Source organism: Prenolepis imparis, unplaced genomic scaffold, assembly GCF_030444845.1.
Source record: "Prenolepis imparis isolate NDT839.2.m4 unplaced genomic scaffold, iyPreImpa1.0 SCAF_5, whole genome shotgun sequence".
Lineage (NCBI taxonomy): Eukaryota > Metazoa > Arthropoda > Insecta > Hymenoptera > Formicidae > Prenolepis > Prenolepis imparis.
Window position 1 is genome coordinate 12219363 of NW_028141163.1, and position 12227 is coordinate 12231589.

Below are 12227 nucleotides of genomic sequence, written 5' to 3' on the forward strand. Positions count from 1 at the left end.
ATAGAAAAGAAGGAGGAGGAGAGCAAGGAATATATATTACTTGGCTATCATTATTGTATTTAGAAGCACCAGCTTTGTTTTTTTTCTTTTTGCAAATAGAATAACCAAAACCAAAACGTATTGACTCTTAAATGCGCAAACTACTTTGTCGCTGTCTATGCTTTAATCTATTTTTTTAATTTAAACTAAATTTGACTCTACGAAAAAAAATATAATCGCGATGCGATTAAGAGTCAAAACACTGTTTCCGACATGTAGATTGTATTAAATATTTTTCTTGAAACCGATCTACTACACCATAAATTGCACCAAAGTGTGTACAGCACTTGCACGCACCGAATTTCTGATTGCAGAATTCTGGCTTGGCGCCGCCCGTTCACATCAACAACCCCGGCGAGCCCAGATTCATCACTTTTTATCAAGCATTAGAGTCAGCTAGCATAAGAAACGAAAATCTGGGCGTGAATGATGATGTGTCCCAGCGGCGAAAACTAACTGGCGGGGTGACGAAGGTAGACTCTAACGCTACTGTACCTAACGGCGTCAGTAATGATACTGCTAACAACAATGATAGTCCAATATCCGCATCTATCGCGACTACATCCTTCCCAGATATTATTACCGTAGACACTACTACCGCTGCTCAATCGGCAGACCTTTCGCTTGCTTCGAGATTAGCTACGGAGATTGTCCCCGACACTACCCCGAAAATCACCTCGACGACGACCCAAATCCCTGCAAATTCAGATACGAGCGAGCAGAATACTACAGCACCCATTATGGAATCAACATCTGGAACTAACATCTCCGATAATACAATGACAAGTACACCGGCCAGCCCAAATATTTCGAGCACCTTAATGTTACCTAACGTTAGCACGATCGAAATGACCACGATCGAAACGTCGACAAACGTCGATGTAACTCCGGATACGTTGCCTACCACGGAATTTACTTCTGATAATGTTCGATCTAATGAATCGGTGGATACCTTTAAATCTATGGAGATAACGTCATCCCCAACTATTGAAACGACGATCACAGATACATCCACGCCCGCTTTCCTGATGAACCTACAAATATCAACTGATACATCAGACACAACAACACCTTTTTCAACCACCGAAAGCGCAGTATCACTGGAAACGACGACTATGTCCATGATGAACAATATATCTGACAATGAGAATATCGAGATGAACACCGTGCAACAGTACGATGAAACAACGGAGACGAAGAATATAGTTGAAAATATAGAAATAAATACAATACGACAATTCGATGCGACAGTTCCGTCTCAAATGATGGAAACTACGAGTACTACCGAGTTTATTACGACGGAAGAAATATCCAACAACATAATTGAAAATCAAGTGACGGAAGCACCTGTTGTCACGACTACGTTTCGCACACGACTCATCGACATGGCACAAAATATTTTATCCCAATTGCAAGGCAATTTCTCCACATCTACTCAAACACCGGATCAAAAAATAAACACACGAGATATGGCTAACTCGAGTATCATTCAAAATACGAGAGATTCATCGATAAATACAGAAATAACGACTGTCTCACGACTTGCCGATTTTATTATGAAAAACGACTCAAGGTTGTCCAATGATACGTTGCTCACTGAGCTAATGACTATTGCCAAGACTCTCTTCTCGGAAGAAATGAATGAAACGCAACAATCATCACTCGTGTCAGATCAGATTTCCAATGCCGACACGACCATCAACCCTGATATAATAAATAATTTTATTCAAACTGACGGCATGATGGAAAACGATAAAAATCGACTCGTGTTTTCGAACGAGACGTCAGAAACCACCGATGTGTCTACTGCCGAACTGTCGACCACTTTAGAAAGCACTTCCGAGCGTATAGATTTCGAAAACGAAACAGAAGAAAGTCCTAATCGTGGAATTCCTACTCTAGGATCGGACATTTCGTTAATGGAATTTAACCCTGCACAATCCACTGATATTCAAAATTCAATTGATGTAGGTGATATTATTACAACACTTCAAATCTTTCTTTTTTCAGACAAAGATCGAAAACCATCAAACTGTCAATTAGCATGAGCTCTGAACTAATAACTACTAACAAGCCCGATTCATAATTATTTAATTCTATTCAACCATTTGATAATGATACCAAATCTACGACTTTGGCCATTAGTTCTGCGCACCGAAATCAGTTCTACAACTCTTCCAAATAATAATGTTGAATTGTTAGATCACTCATCACACACACACACACACACACAAAATGTATGTGACTACTAATAATTCCTGCTCTTACACAGAGAGAATTTTTCTAATTAATATTTCTTGATTAATATTACAATAAAAAATAATAAAATCTATCACAATAAAATATAAAATATGTTTGATTAATTTTACTATATAGTTTAGTAAAATTAATCAAACATATTTTATATTTTATTGTGATAAATTATTATTTTTTATTGTGATAAATATTAATCAGAGAAATTCTCATAAAATTTTTTCCATGTCATATTGTTCCACGATTACCATGATTTTCAGGGTAAATTCTAAGAAAAAATTCTCTCTGTGTATAATAAAATTAACCACTGATTTAGCCATTGCGGAGATAAACATTGCGTAAACGAAGACAGTATAAATGCTGCTGTTGCAGAATTAGACACCAAAATCTATCACGATAGACTTTGCATGTGAATTACAAATTACGAAAAATCCCTCGTAATGACTGTATCGGATATCATTATAATAACGTTATTAATGATATTTGATGACAACGCGACTTAGTATCAATAATTCTCAATCTAGTTCAGTGTCTTTTTCATCGCGGAATCAATTTTTAATCCAATAAGTTTTATCAGTATCAGCTTTACTACTAATCAGTCCAACGACATAACAACAAACACGTTCTCCAAACGCTAACTGATCTCGTAAATGAAATATCAAATCTTATTGCACGTTTCCAGGATACAACAGCAACAACAATCGCCCAAGGGACGGCGGTTGACTCAAGACTCCAACCCGAGCAACCAACCGAAACCACAACCACCATCACCATATCTTCCGAATTCCCCGCGGTCGACACCACGACCATCTTATCAATCGAACCGACGACAGACACTTCGACAACGACGTCGACCTCGACGACGACGACGGAGACTTTCCAAACGACATCAACGGAATCGTCTTCGCGAGCCGACCTAGCTACCACTGTCGGGTCAATGCTCGAGACGACTTCTTCAACTATCGACATTAACGAAAATCTTATTTCTACCGAGACGACAACCATCGATGCTCGAGGCACAATGATTGCTTCGATCGAATCGGAGAACACGACGACATCGTCACCACCCGTCATGAACGCAACAACTATATCACCGACCACACAGATCACTATGCCGGATCGAATGACGCCAAGTCCGATGGTCACCTCTTTCGGCAATCTAAACACCTTACCTGGGAGGCCTTATCCGGGATTCTTCAGTAGCAATCAGGCGACGACTTCGCCCTCGAGATTTAGTTCTTCCAGCAAAGCGCCCGTCCGCGACTATCAGATTTATGGTATCTATCCCAACAAGACCATCGTGCGGAAGCGACCGGAGGACAATCTGATCGATGCCAGGAACGTAAATAGTCCGTATGTGATATTCGGCATCTTTCCGGATGGCAGACTGGTTCGCAAGTTTCCCAACGGAACGATAATACCGGATTCACCCAGGAACCCGGTCGAGGTTGTGTTTACGCTTAGCACTACCACTACTACTAACCGACCAGCATCCGGGTCGTTTTATAACCAGGTTAATCAAGCGGGCATTTATAACCAAATCACTCAATCTCCGGGATACTATAGTAGGCCCGTGGACAAGCTGACGGAAGGTGTCCAGAGTCCCAGCCCTATTGATTTTGGACTTACCGGTAATACAATCGGCGTTCCCTCTGGAGTCGGCCCAAAATTCGCGACGTCATTTGGTCCCCCTGCTAGCGCTCCGTGCGCAAATAAAATGGTACTTTTATCTGATCTCTTCATCAAAATGGTACATTATTCGAAAAAATTTGATTAAGAATCTCTCTCTCTCTCTCTCTCTCTCTTTCGATTGAGAAATGATTACTCTCGTGGCGAGATTTTTAAAGGGCTTCAAAAATATTATTACTCAAGAGAACAAAGAAAGCCGCCCAGTTGCAATCTTATCGTTAGATGATTGGATAATTATCGTCATTCTATATTACATTTTAGCGTTAATAAATATCATACAATTTTGAATTGCAATGAATTGAATTAAAATCATATTAAATGTATCATCTCTCTCTTTCTCCTCTATCTTCTGTTTTTCTCTTTTTTTTTCTCAATTAAAAATTGTATATAAATACGACATGTAATGACTAATATTTAATTCTAATTTATTTTGTTTGTCTATATATTAAGCACAAGACAGTAAAGTTTCATAACACTGCAAATTTTTATATAATATAATTGCCAGATTAACAATACTCAGTTCTTTTTAATAACACTTTTTAACTTATTTTTATAATTTTTTCTAGCAGATTTGTACATATATATATATGCTTTACAAATGTGTATGTCTGGTATAAATTTAATGAAATGCAATTTAATACTTTTTTTCCAGGTCAAAAATATCGAAAGATTCTACAATGCTGTACACAAATTGTCATTGTGAATTTGTAAATAATTGTCATGTATTTTCAGCACTTTTATTCATTTTTACTTGCACTTTTTCTTTTATTTTTACATGTTACATCTCTTATCTTATATATAATATATATATATATATATATATATATATATATATATATATATGCAATATCTAATTTATATGTTTTATACTCATATTAAATATTTGATTCGATTTTAATGTACCAAAAATACTTTATAAAAATTTTCCATGACAGGATTTGTGTAACAAAATGGATACATATTATATTAACAAATTGTATAAAAAGGAACTTTTTTAATTATTTTCTTAACAGACTTAATACATTTTCAAAATGTTACTATAAAAACTATATTCAAACATTTATATTTTACATTATAATAAATTGTGCTGGTAATTGCAAACATTTTTAATATGACAGTAATTATACTAAATTAAATCTGATTATTTATAAATAAATTCATTAGAAAAAAGATAGTTTTAAAAGATTTCAAAACATATTGTAAATTCTTATCATTTATGCAAATTTATGTAATAAGAATTTACAATATTCCGCAAATTTATGTAAATATATATTTAAAAAAGATACAAAATTTTATAATGATAAAAAGGATAAATCGATTTAAGATATAATAATTCTATGAAAAAGTATTAAAAGGCATAGATTTAATATTCTTATTTAATAACAGATGATAACACGGTTACATTTGAACTTTTTTGCTTAATATCTTAAAGAAAATGCAAGTTTATAAATTTTATTTTCTTGGATATTTATTACGGTCACTTTTTGGCAAAATTATTAAATGCGTAAAATTTTTCAGAGCGATATTTTACTAAACATCCAAAACCTACCGAATGTAGCCTCGAGGTTCGGTAAACTGCAAAGTCCAATCGGCTCTTCTATCATCCCGGATTGCGAAAGTAGTGAAGCTTCTCGAACAAAAATAACATCTGACCAACACAGTTCTGTATATATTGGACAGGTAGTAAAAAACGAAATATATTACAGAACTATATACAGGATGCGCGAAAAGTCCCAGAACAGTTTAATATTTTAGAAAGGAAACATCTTACAAAAATATGTTTTAAGTTACAAAAATATGTTTAATGTTTAGATAAAAAACACTCGCTCACTCTGTATATATTGTGATTAAATATAATAATGAAAATATTTTGAATGTAACAATGAATATTTCAGGATAAATTTATTAATTATCAGATCGACAATGCACCTGATGTCAATCCAAAAGTAATTGATGTGAAGATAAATTCAGTGGCTGTAAGTTAATCACACAATTATCGTAGAATTTAATATGATAATTTCTCAATGATAGAATTTTGTTATTAAATTTTAAGGGAAATTCTCTTGTTATTAATAAATTTTCCTGCTTCTTGTTTGTTATAACATTACTTGAATTTTTTTTATTTTTTATGCTAATAAGAAAATGATTTATTTCGTGCATTTTGTAGATGTAATTTATTACTAAAATATATTAAAATGTGTTTTCCCCCAAGTATTATAAATATCCTTAGTAATAAAATATATAATACTAAACAATACAATAATAAAATATAAAATAAAATATATCAAATTAATAAAGATTAATAAAGATTAATAAAAATTTGTATTCCTGAAACATAAACTAATAGTATAGTTATAGATGTAAATTAAAATTTTTGTTAGAAAGAATATATATATAGTTAAAAATTATTAACTATATATATAATCATTAAAATTTATAATTGTCATTAATTATTATTATTATAATGATCAATCATTTAATTTTATTAGACCTCTGTGAACGAAGGTACAGGATCTATAACATCGATCCCATCTTTTGAAAATTTGCTGAACAATCAGTCGGGTGATGGTGTAAGGACAGCATCTTCCGATTTTCCTTGGAAAGATCCCCTCGATCAGATATTCGGGATCACTACCAATTCACCTATACAAACAGCATCAGTGGCATCGAACCGATTGGTGCGTATTAATAATGTAATATGGGATTATTTCCTCATGTAAAATAAAATTAATGCTGTTAAGAAATAATATTATAATAATATTAGAGAAGCAATTATTAAACAGTCGAATTTTTTAAATTGTTACATCTATAAAACGAAGTTAAAATAATAAGATAAATAATAATTTAAAGTATCTATTATATATGTATATGTATCTTTTTTATTTTCTTTCTATTTTATTATTTGTTATTTATAGAACGAACCAGCAGAAAATAATGTACCGAAAATAATGCCACGTCCTATAAACCCCTTGGTAGAGGTCTTCACGCCGGTTGTAAGTGGTGTAACCCCAACGAATCTTGAAAGCAAATCAACAACTGTATTAACTACTACTCCTATTACAACCAGTACTATATCAACCAGTACAAACAAAGCAGCAATGATTACTGCTGCTACTACCACGACAACTACGACTACAACAACAGCTGCACCTACAACAACACCTACTACTACCACTACTACCCCTATTACTACTACTACTACTACTACTACTACTACTTCGACAACTCCTACAACGACTACGATAAGGCAAACAACAAGTAGTGCATCTATTATTCCTCGACATGTAACAACCGTTTCTTCCATAAATGCTAACACTTTATCGAGTTCAAATATAGTTCCATCATCACCTGCGACAATATCTGCGGACAACATACTAAACGGATTACAGACAAATACGAAGGAAAATCCCTTTGGTACAACATTCGAGGATTTGACTTTCCTAAATTCATTGGTAAATCGATTTTATTTATTTTTAATTTGTATCAAAGATTTTTTTCAATGTTATTTCAGTGATTATTTATAATAAAAGACACCTCGATGACCTCGATTACCCTGATCTTGCCAACGCCATCATAAATAATTATCGTTATTTCTCATTAAGTTTTAAGAACATTATTGTATTTTGTTGTATAATAAATATCATAACTAATGTAGTAATATAGATTTTTACAGTTACAGAACCAGAATGTTAAACCTACATCAAAAACGCTAAATGAAATAGAGCAAATGTTAGCAAACAGGGTGAGTATAACACACAGTAACATATTTATAATAAATATACATTCGAATATAATAATATCTCTAATATAAAAGTCCAAATATTTCGTAAACCCCCTGTATATATCAATTAAATATATTTTTATCTTCTGTTAGATTTTAGCGCTTGCACTGGCTAGACCTGAGTTGACACGATCGCCGAAGGCAATTAACACCGCAAATTCGAATAGCAATCTTAACGCGATCAAAGATCTTCCATCATCCGAGCCATCTTCCAAACCGATAACGATCGATTTATTGGCATATTCCTCAACATCACCCCCAAGCGTTAGTAGTAGTAGCACATCAACTACAAAGAAATACATTGAAGAGACGAGAACAACCACATTGGCACAACCTAGCAAAGCACCAAGTACCACGACCAGGGCACCAGTCGTTATCACTGCCAAGTCTAAGACGACAACGCGACCCAAAACTACTACTACCACTACTCAAGCACCTACAGGATTGGGTGTAAATCTATGGCGAGCTTTGTTCGGCAGCAACAATCCTTCTGAAGCGACCACGTTAGCGAGTGCTAGACAAAATCCGAAGCCCGCGACTTCTAGATCGGTCCAAACCACTCAAAGATCTGTTGAGATTACTCAGAGACCGATTAGACAATCAACTACGCAAACGAGTCATATAATGTCCGCGATCAGATCGCATGCAACGCCGAGAAGCGTAGATATTTCGGACATCCAAGTGACCTCGACCAAAGCTTACGCGAACAATGTCGATTCTGTCTCTGTCTCGACGCCAAGTTCGATTTCAACCCGACAAGCACTCTTGAATAATCCGAATCCAAGATTGACCGATGTCTCTACATCTACGTACTCATCCGAGGACGATGCAAAGTTCCTGGTCGCACTCTTGCGAACTATACAAACAGGTATAAAAATTAAAGTTTTTTTTTTCTTTTATTTCTTTATTCTAGGTACTGTCTAAGATACTCAATAAGATGCGAATTTAATTATAATTATAATAATATAAAAAAAACACACAGAAAAAACAGAATCATTCTCAAGAAAAAATTTTAAAAAATTATTTAATTTGAATTATTTAATTTGAACGTCTAAAAAGTATATTCTATTTTTTCGTAGAGACTCTATTGTAATAAAAAATTTGTTTTAATTTAAATAAATAGCGTCGTTTATAAACGCTGCTCTGGAATTAAAGATTTTTTTAAACTGTTTTTAATTAGAAATGGAAATTTTTTTTCTAAAAGATTATCATTATACATATATATTTCTGATGACAATTCTAATACAGCGAAAAAAGAGAGATCTGCATTGTTTTTAAACTCTTTTACAAAAGAAAAATCATAATAGTTAAGAATTTTAAGTAAAACTCTCAATGTGAAATAGATTCACTTTTGATTTGATTTAGAATTTCAAGGACAGAAAATGATATTACATTAATCAAGCCGTTTAGATTAGTTCAAATAATGTTCCTTTATATTTTTTGAAATTGTTGAATTTACTTGTAAAATTTTTATAATTTCCAAAATTTAGGGCTACACATGAACAGATAAACAAATAAAATTTTTTTTTTTAATTAATTTTTATGCTTTCAAAATCATCGGTTTTGCTTTTATTAATTCGTAAACAAATTTTTATTTGCATTAGAAACGAAAACGAGCACCTCTGCAACGACACATAAAGTAACCGAGGATGACGAAGCCTTCTTGAGAGCGATTTTAAATAATCAAGCTATCATTTCGACTATGCCACCATCGTCTACTGAAGTAAATCCTGCTGCTTTGCTGGCATTACTTTTAAAGCAGCAAGGCATAGAACCGTCAACACCAGCAATAAAAGTTAGGGAACAATTGCAATTAGCTGTGAGTAATGTTTTTTTCTGTTATCTTCCTCAAGATATTCTGCGATTATACGATTTATTAAAAATATGTCTCAACATTCATACAAAGAAGTCTTAATTGATGTGCACAGTAATAAAAAAATTATTTCGTCGCGCGCGCGTTTTTTAATTACAAATATTAGAATAAAATGCTCAAGAAATAAAAAATAATATTTATAATATTGCATATTTTTAAAAATATTTTTAATTATAAATAATTTAAAATTTAGAGATTATAAGCGACTATAAAAAGAACTCTACACTAAAATATCAAAAATATAAATTAATTACGAACTTTTTTTGGCTAATAATTTCAAATTAGGCTCTAATAAGAATTTGATTTACAAGCTTTACTCTCAATAAAATTAAAAGATTAAAAATTATTTAATTTATCAATTTCTGTTGAAATGTAATGAAATTCAGGGGTTTGTGCTTACAAAATATAAAATTAATAAAAAATGTGATAATTTCGGAAAGTCTTATATTATTATTAATATCAAAAAGATCTAATAAGAAACGAATAGATAGTATAAGTTCTATTGTATTATTTCTCTCTAGAAAAGATATTTATAATAAATTTATTTGGAGTTTTTTCTTACTTTGAAAAAATATTGATATATATATCAGAGCCTGGACTTAACTACTACTCGGCCAATGACAACGACCACTAGTAGACCGATCTCTAGTTCGAGCACTCAATCTGTGATTACCACAAAGAGAAAAACAAATACACCGAGACAATCATCCAGATCATCGCTACGGACTTCAACATTGTCTCCCAGTTCAACGTATCCACCTCCTCTCTTCGGAGAAAATTCGGGTAGTGGACTAATTACTGCTACTCGAGCCATCGGTCAATTTCTTGGCGCTGCCATTACGGTAAATATATTTTTTTGTTATGAAAGAATCGCTTTTCTTACTTGCCTATGATAAAAAAACTTAATTATATAAAAATCTAAAATTTTGTATCCTATTGCGTCCTCTGAGTTACAGTAAATTTTCTATATTTTATATTCAAATAAGATAATTAAGATAATTAAGAATTAAGATAAGACATTTTTTTATTTTATATTCTACCTACCACAATTGAAATAATTTTTTAAAACTATTATTAACATTTTTATTTCGATAGGGTGCAGCCCAACAGTTACAATCTTTTCTAAGAAGAAATAATACCAGAAGCATAGCTGGGTAATATTAAAAAATACAATATATGTTCATTTCCGTTCAATTTAAGAACAAACATCAGAATTGATATTATAGCAGATTTTTATTTTTATTAATTAAAAATCGTTATCATTGAAAGCACATATAAAATAAATGACAACACATATATAATAAAAATCGCACTAGAACAATTTTGCAATAAATGACGAGAGTTTTACAGAAATATTTCTTTCAAACTTTTATTTTTAGCAATAATTTACGACAGTTTTTTGAATGTATATTATTCTAAAATGCTTTGGTTTCCATAATAGATCTTTTTTTTGGATGTGTACTTATAGAGATTATAGTATTAAGGTAATATATTAGCGCAATGTTTTTTATATTGTTGATTCAACTGTCGATGTGTCTACATTTTTTCTTTATTTATATTCTTTCTTGTAATTAAATAAAACATTAGTTAGATATGCTCAGCTATTTCTTAATATTTGAACACTTTGTGTGCGGATAACTCTAATCTATAAGATGGAGTTTTAGCAAAGTCACGTTATAGCTGTAACAATATGTAAATTAAAAATAACTGTTAAAGTTTAATTATAAGAAATTAAATTGTAAAAGACATACGATTGCATACACACACATATATCTTTTATTTGTAGATACAGTTTTAGATAGCTTTAGAAACATTATTTTTTGATTTTTTTAATTTTGGAAATTTTTACTCGATCAATTATCTCATCTATCAGATATCTGCTTATATACATATCAATAAGTTATACATAAATTATACATTATATGTATATATATATTATATACATATAATGTATAATTAATTTTAGTGTATCTCTAAATATTATATACATACTATATCAAAGCAAACATAATTTTTAATGCATGTGAATTATATGCCTAGAGTAAAAAGGAAAGATTAAAATCAGATTAAATTAGATTAGGCAGCGTGTTAATTTATGTTAAGAAATCTTTTTCGAAACAAAATTTAAGGCTTCTGTTCCCTTATTGACGTCATATTGAATTTAATGACATTATATATAGAAGCGAGAAATAATATATATTTTTTTCTTGTAAAATATATACCTATCAAAATAAATTGAACGTTACCACTCTCTCATATTCAATAATATAAATTATAATAAAATACATCGAAAATTCTTTGCATGTGCTCAATAAAAAATGTAAAATCAACATAAAATATTGATTAAACTAGAACAATACAAACACACTATTCTTCGGTTTTATATTAAAAAGAATATTTTTTAACAGAATCAGCTGATAACTGTTAAAAATATTTCTTGACAGAGATCAGCTGATAATTGTCAAAAATATTAACCGAGTTTAAAATAGCTAATTTCTATTAAAAAATATTAATAAATCTTTTCGTCAATAAAATCGTAATTAGTCTCGATGTTGTAATTATCTCGATTATCAAAAGATTCTTGTAGAAAAT

The 12227-nt window shown here is 31.5% G+C and overlaps 1 protein-coding gene across 3 annotated transcripts in view; it reads left to right on the top strand.

Moving 5' to 3' along the window:
- Positions 1-11704, top strand: part of LOC145935946 (uncharacterized) — a 31443-nt gene extending 19739 nt beyond the window's left edge. Inside the window, exons 8-18 of one of the 3 annotated variants that reach the window (XM_083037764.1) lie at positions 354-2006; positions 2975-4012; positions 5500-5661; positions 5877-5957; positions 6471-6659; positions 6897-7433; positions 7655-7723; positions 7856-8630; positions 9367-9581; positions 10226-10477; positions 10731-11704. In XM_083037764.1, coding sequence (XP_082893890.1) covers positions 354-2006; positions 2975-4012; positions 5500-5661; positions 5877-5957; positions 6471-6659; positions 6897-7433; positions 7655-7723; positions 7856-8630; positions 9367-9581; positions 10226-10477; positions 10731-10793 — 5034 coding nt within the window. In that variant the 3' untranslated portion in view covers positions 10794-11704. The remainder of the gene's footprint in view (positions 1-353; positions 2007-2974; positions 4013-5499; positions 5662-5876; positions 5958-6470; positions 6660-6896; positions 7434-7654; positions 7724-7855; positions 8631-9366; positions 9582-10225; positions 10478-10730) is intronic. The other 2 variants (XM_083037765.1, XM_083037766.1) reach the window with 2 other exon arrangements.
- The last annotated feature ends 523 nt before the right edge of the window (positions 11705-12227 follow it).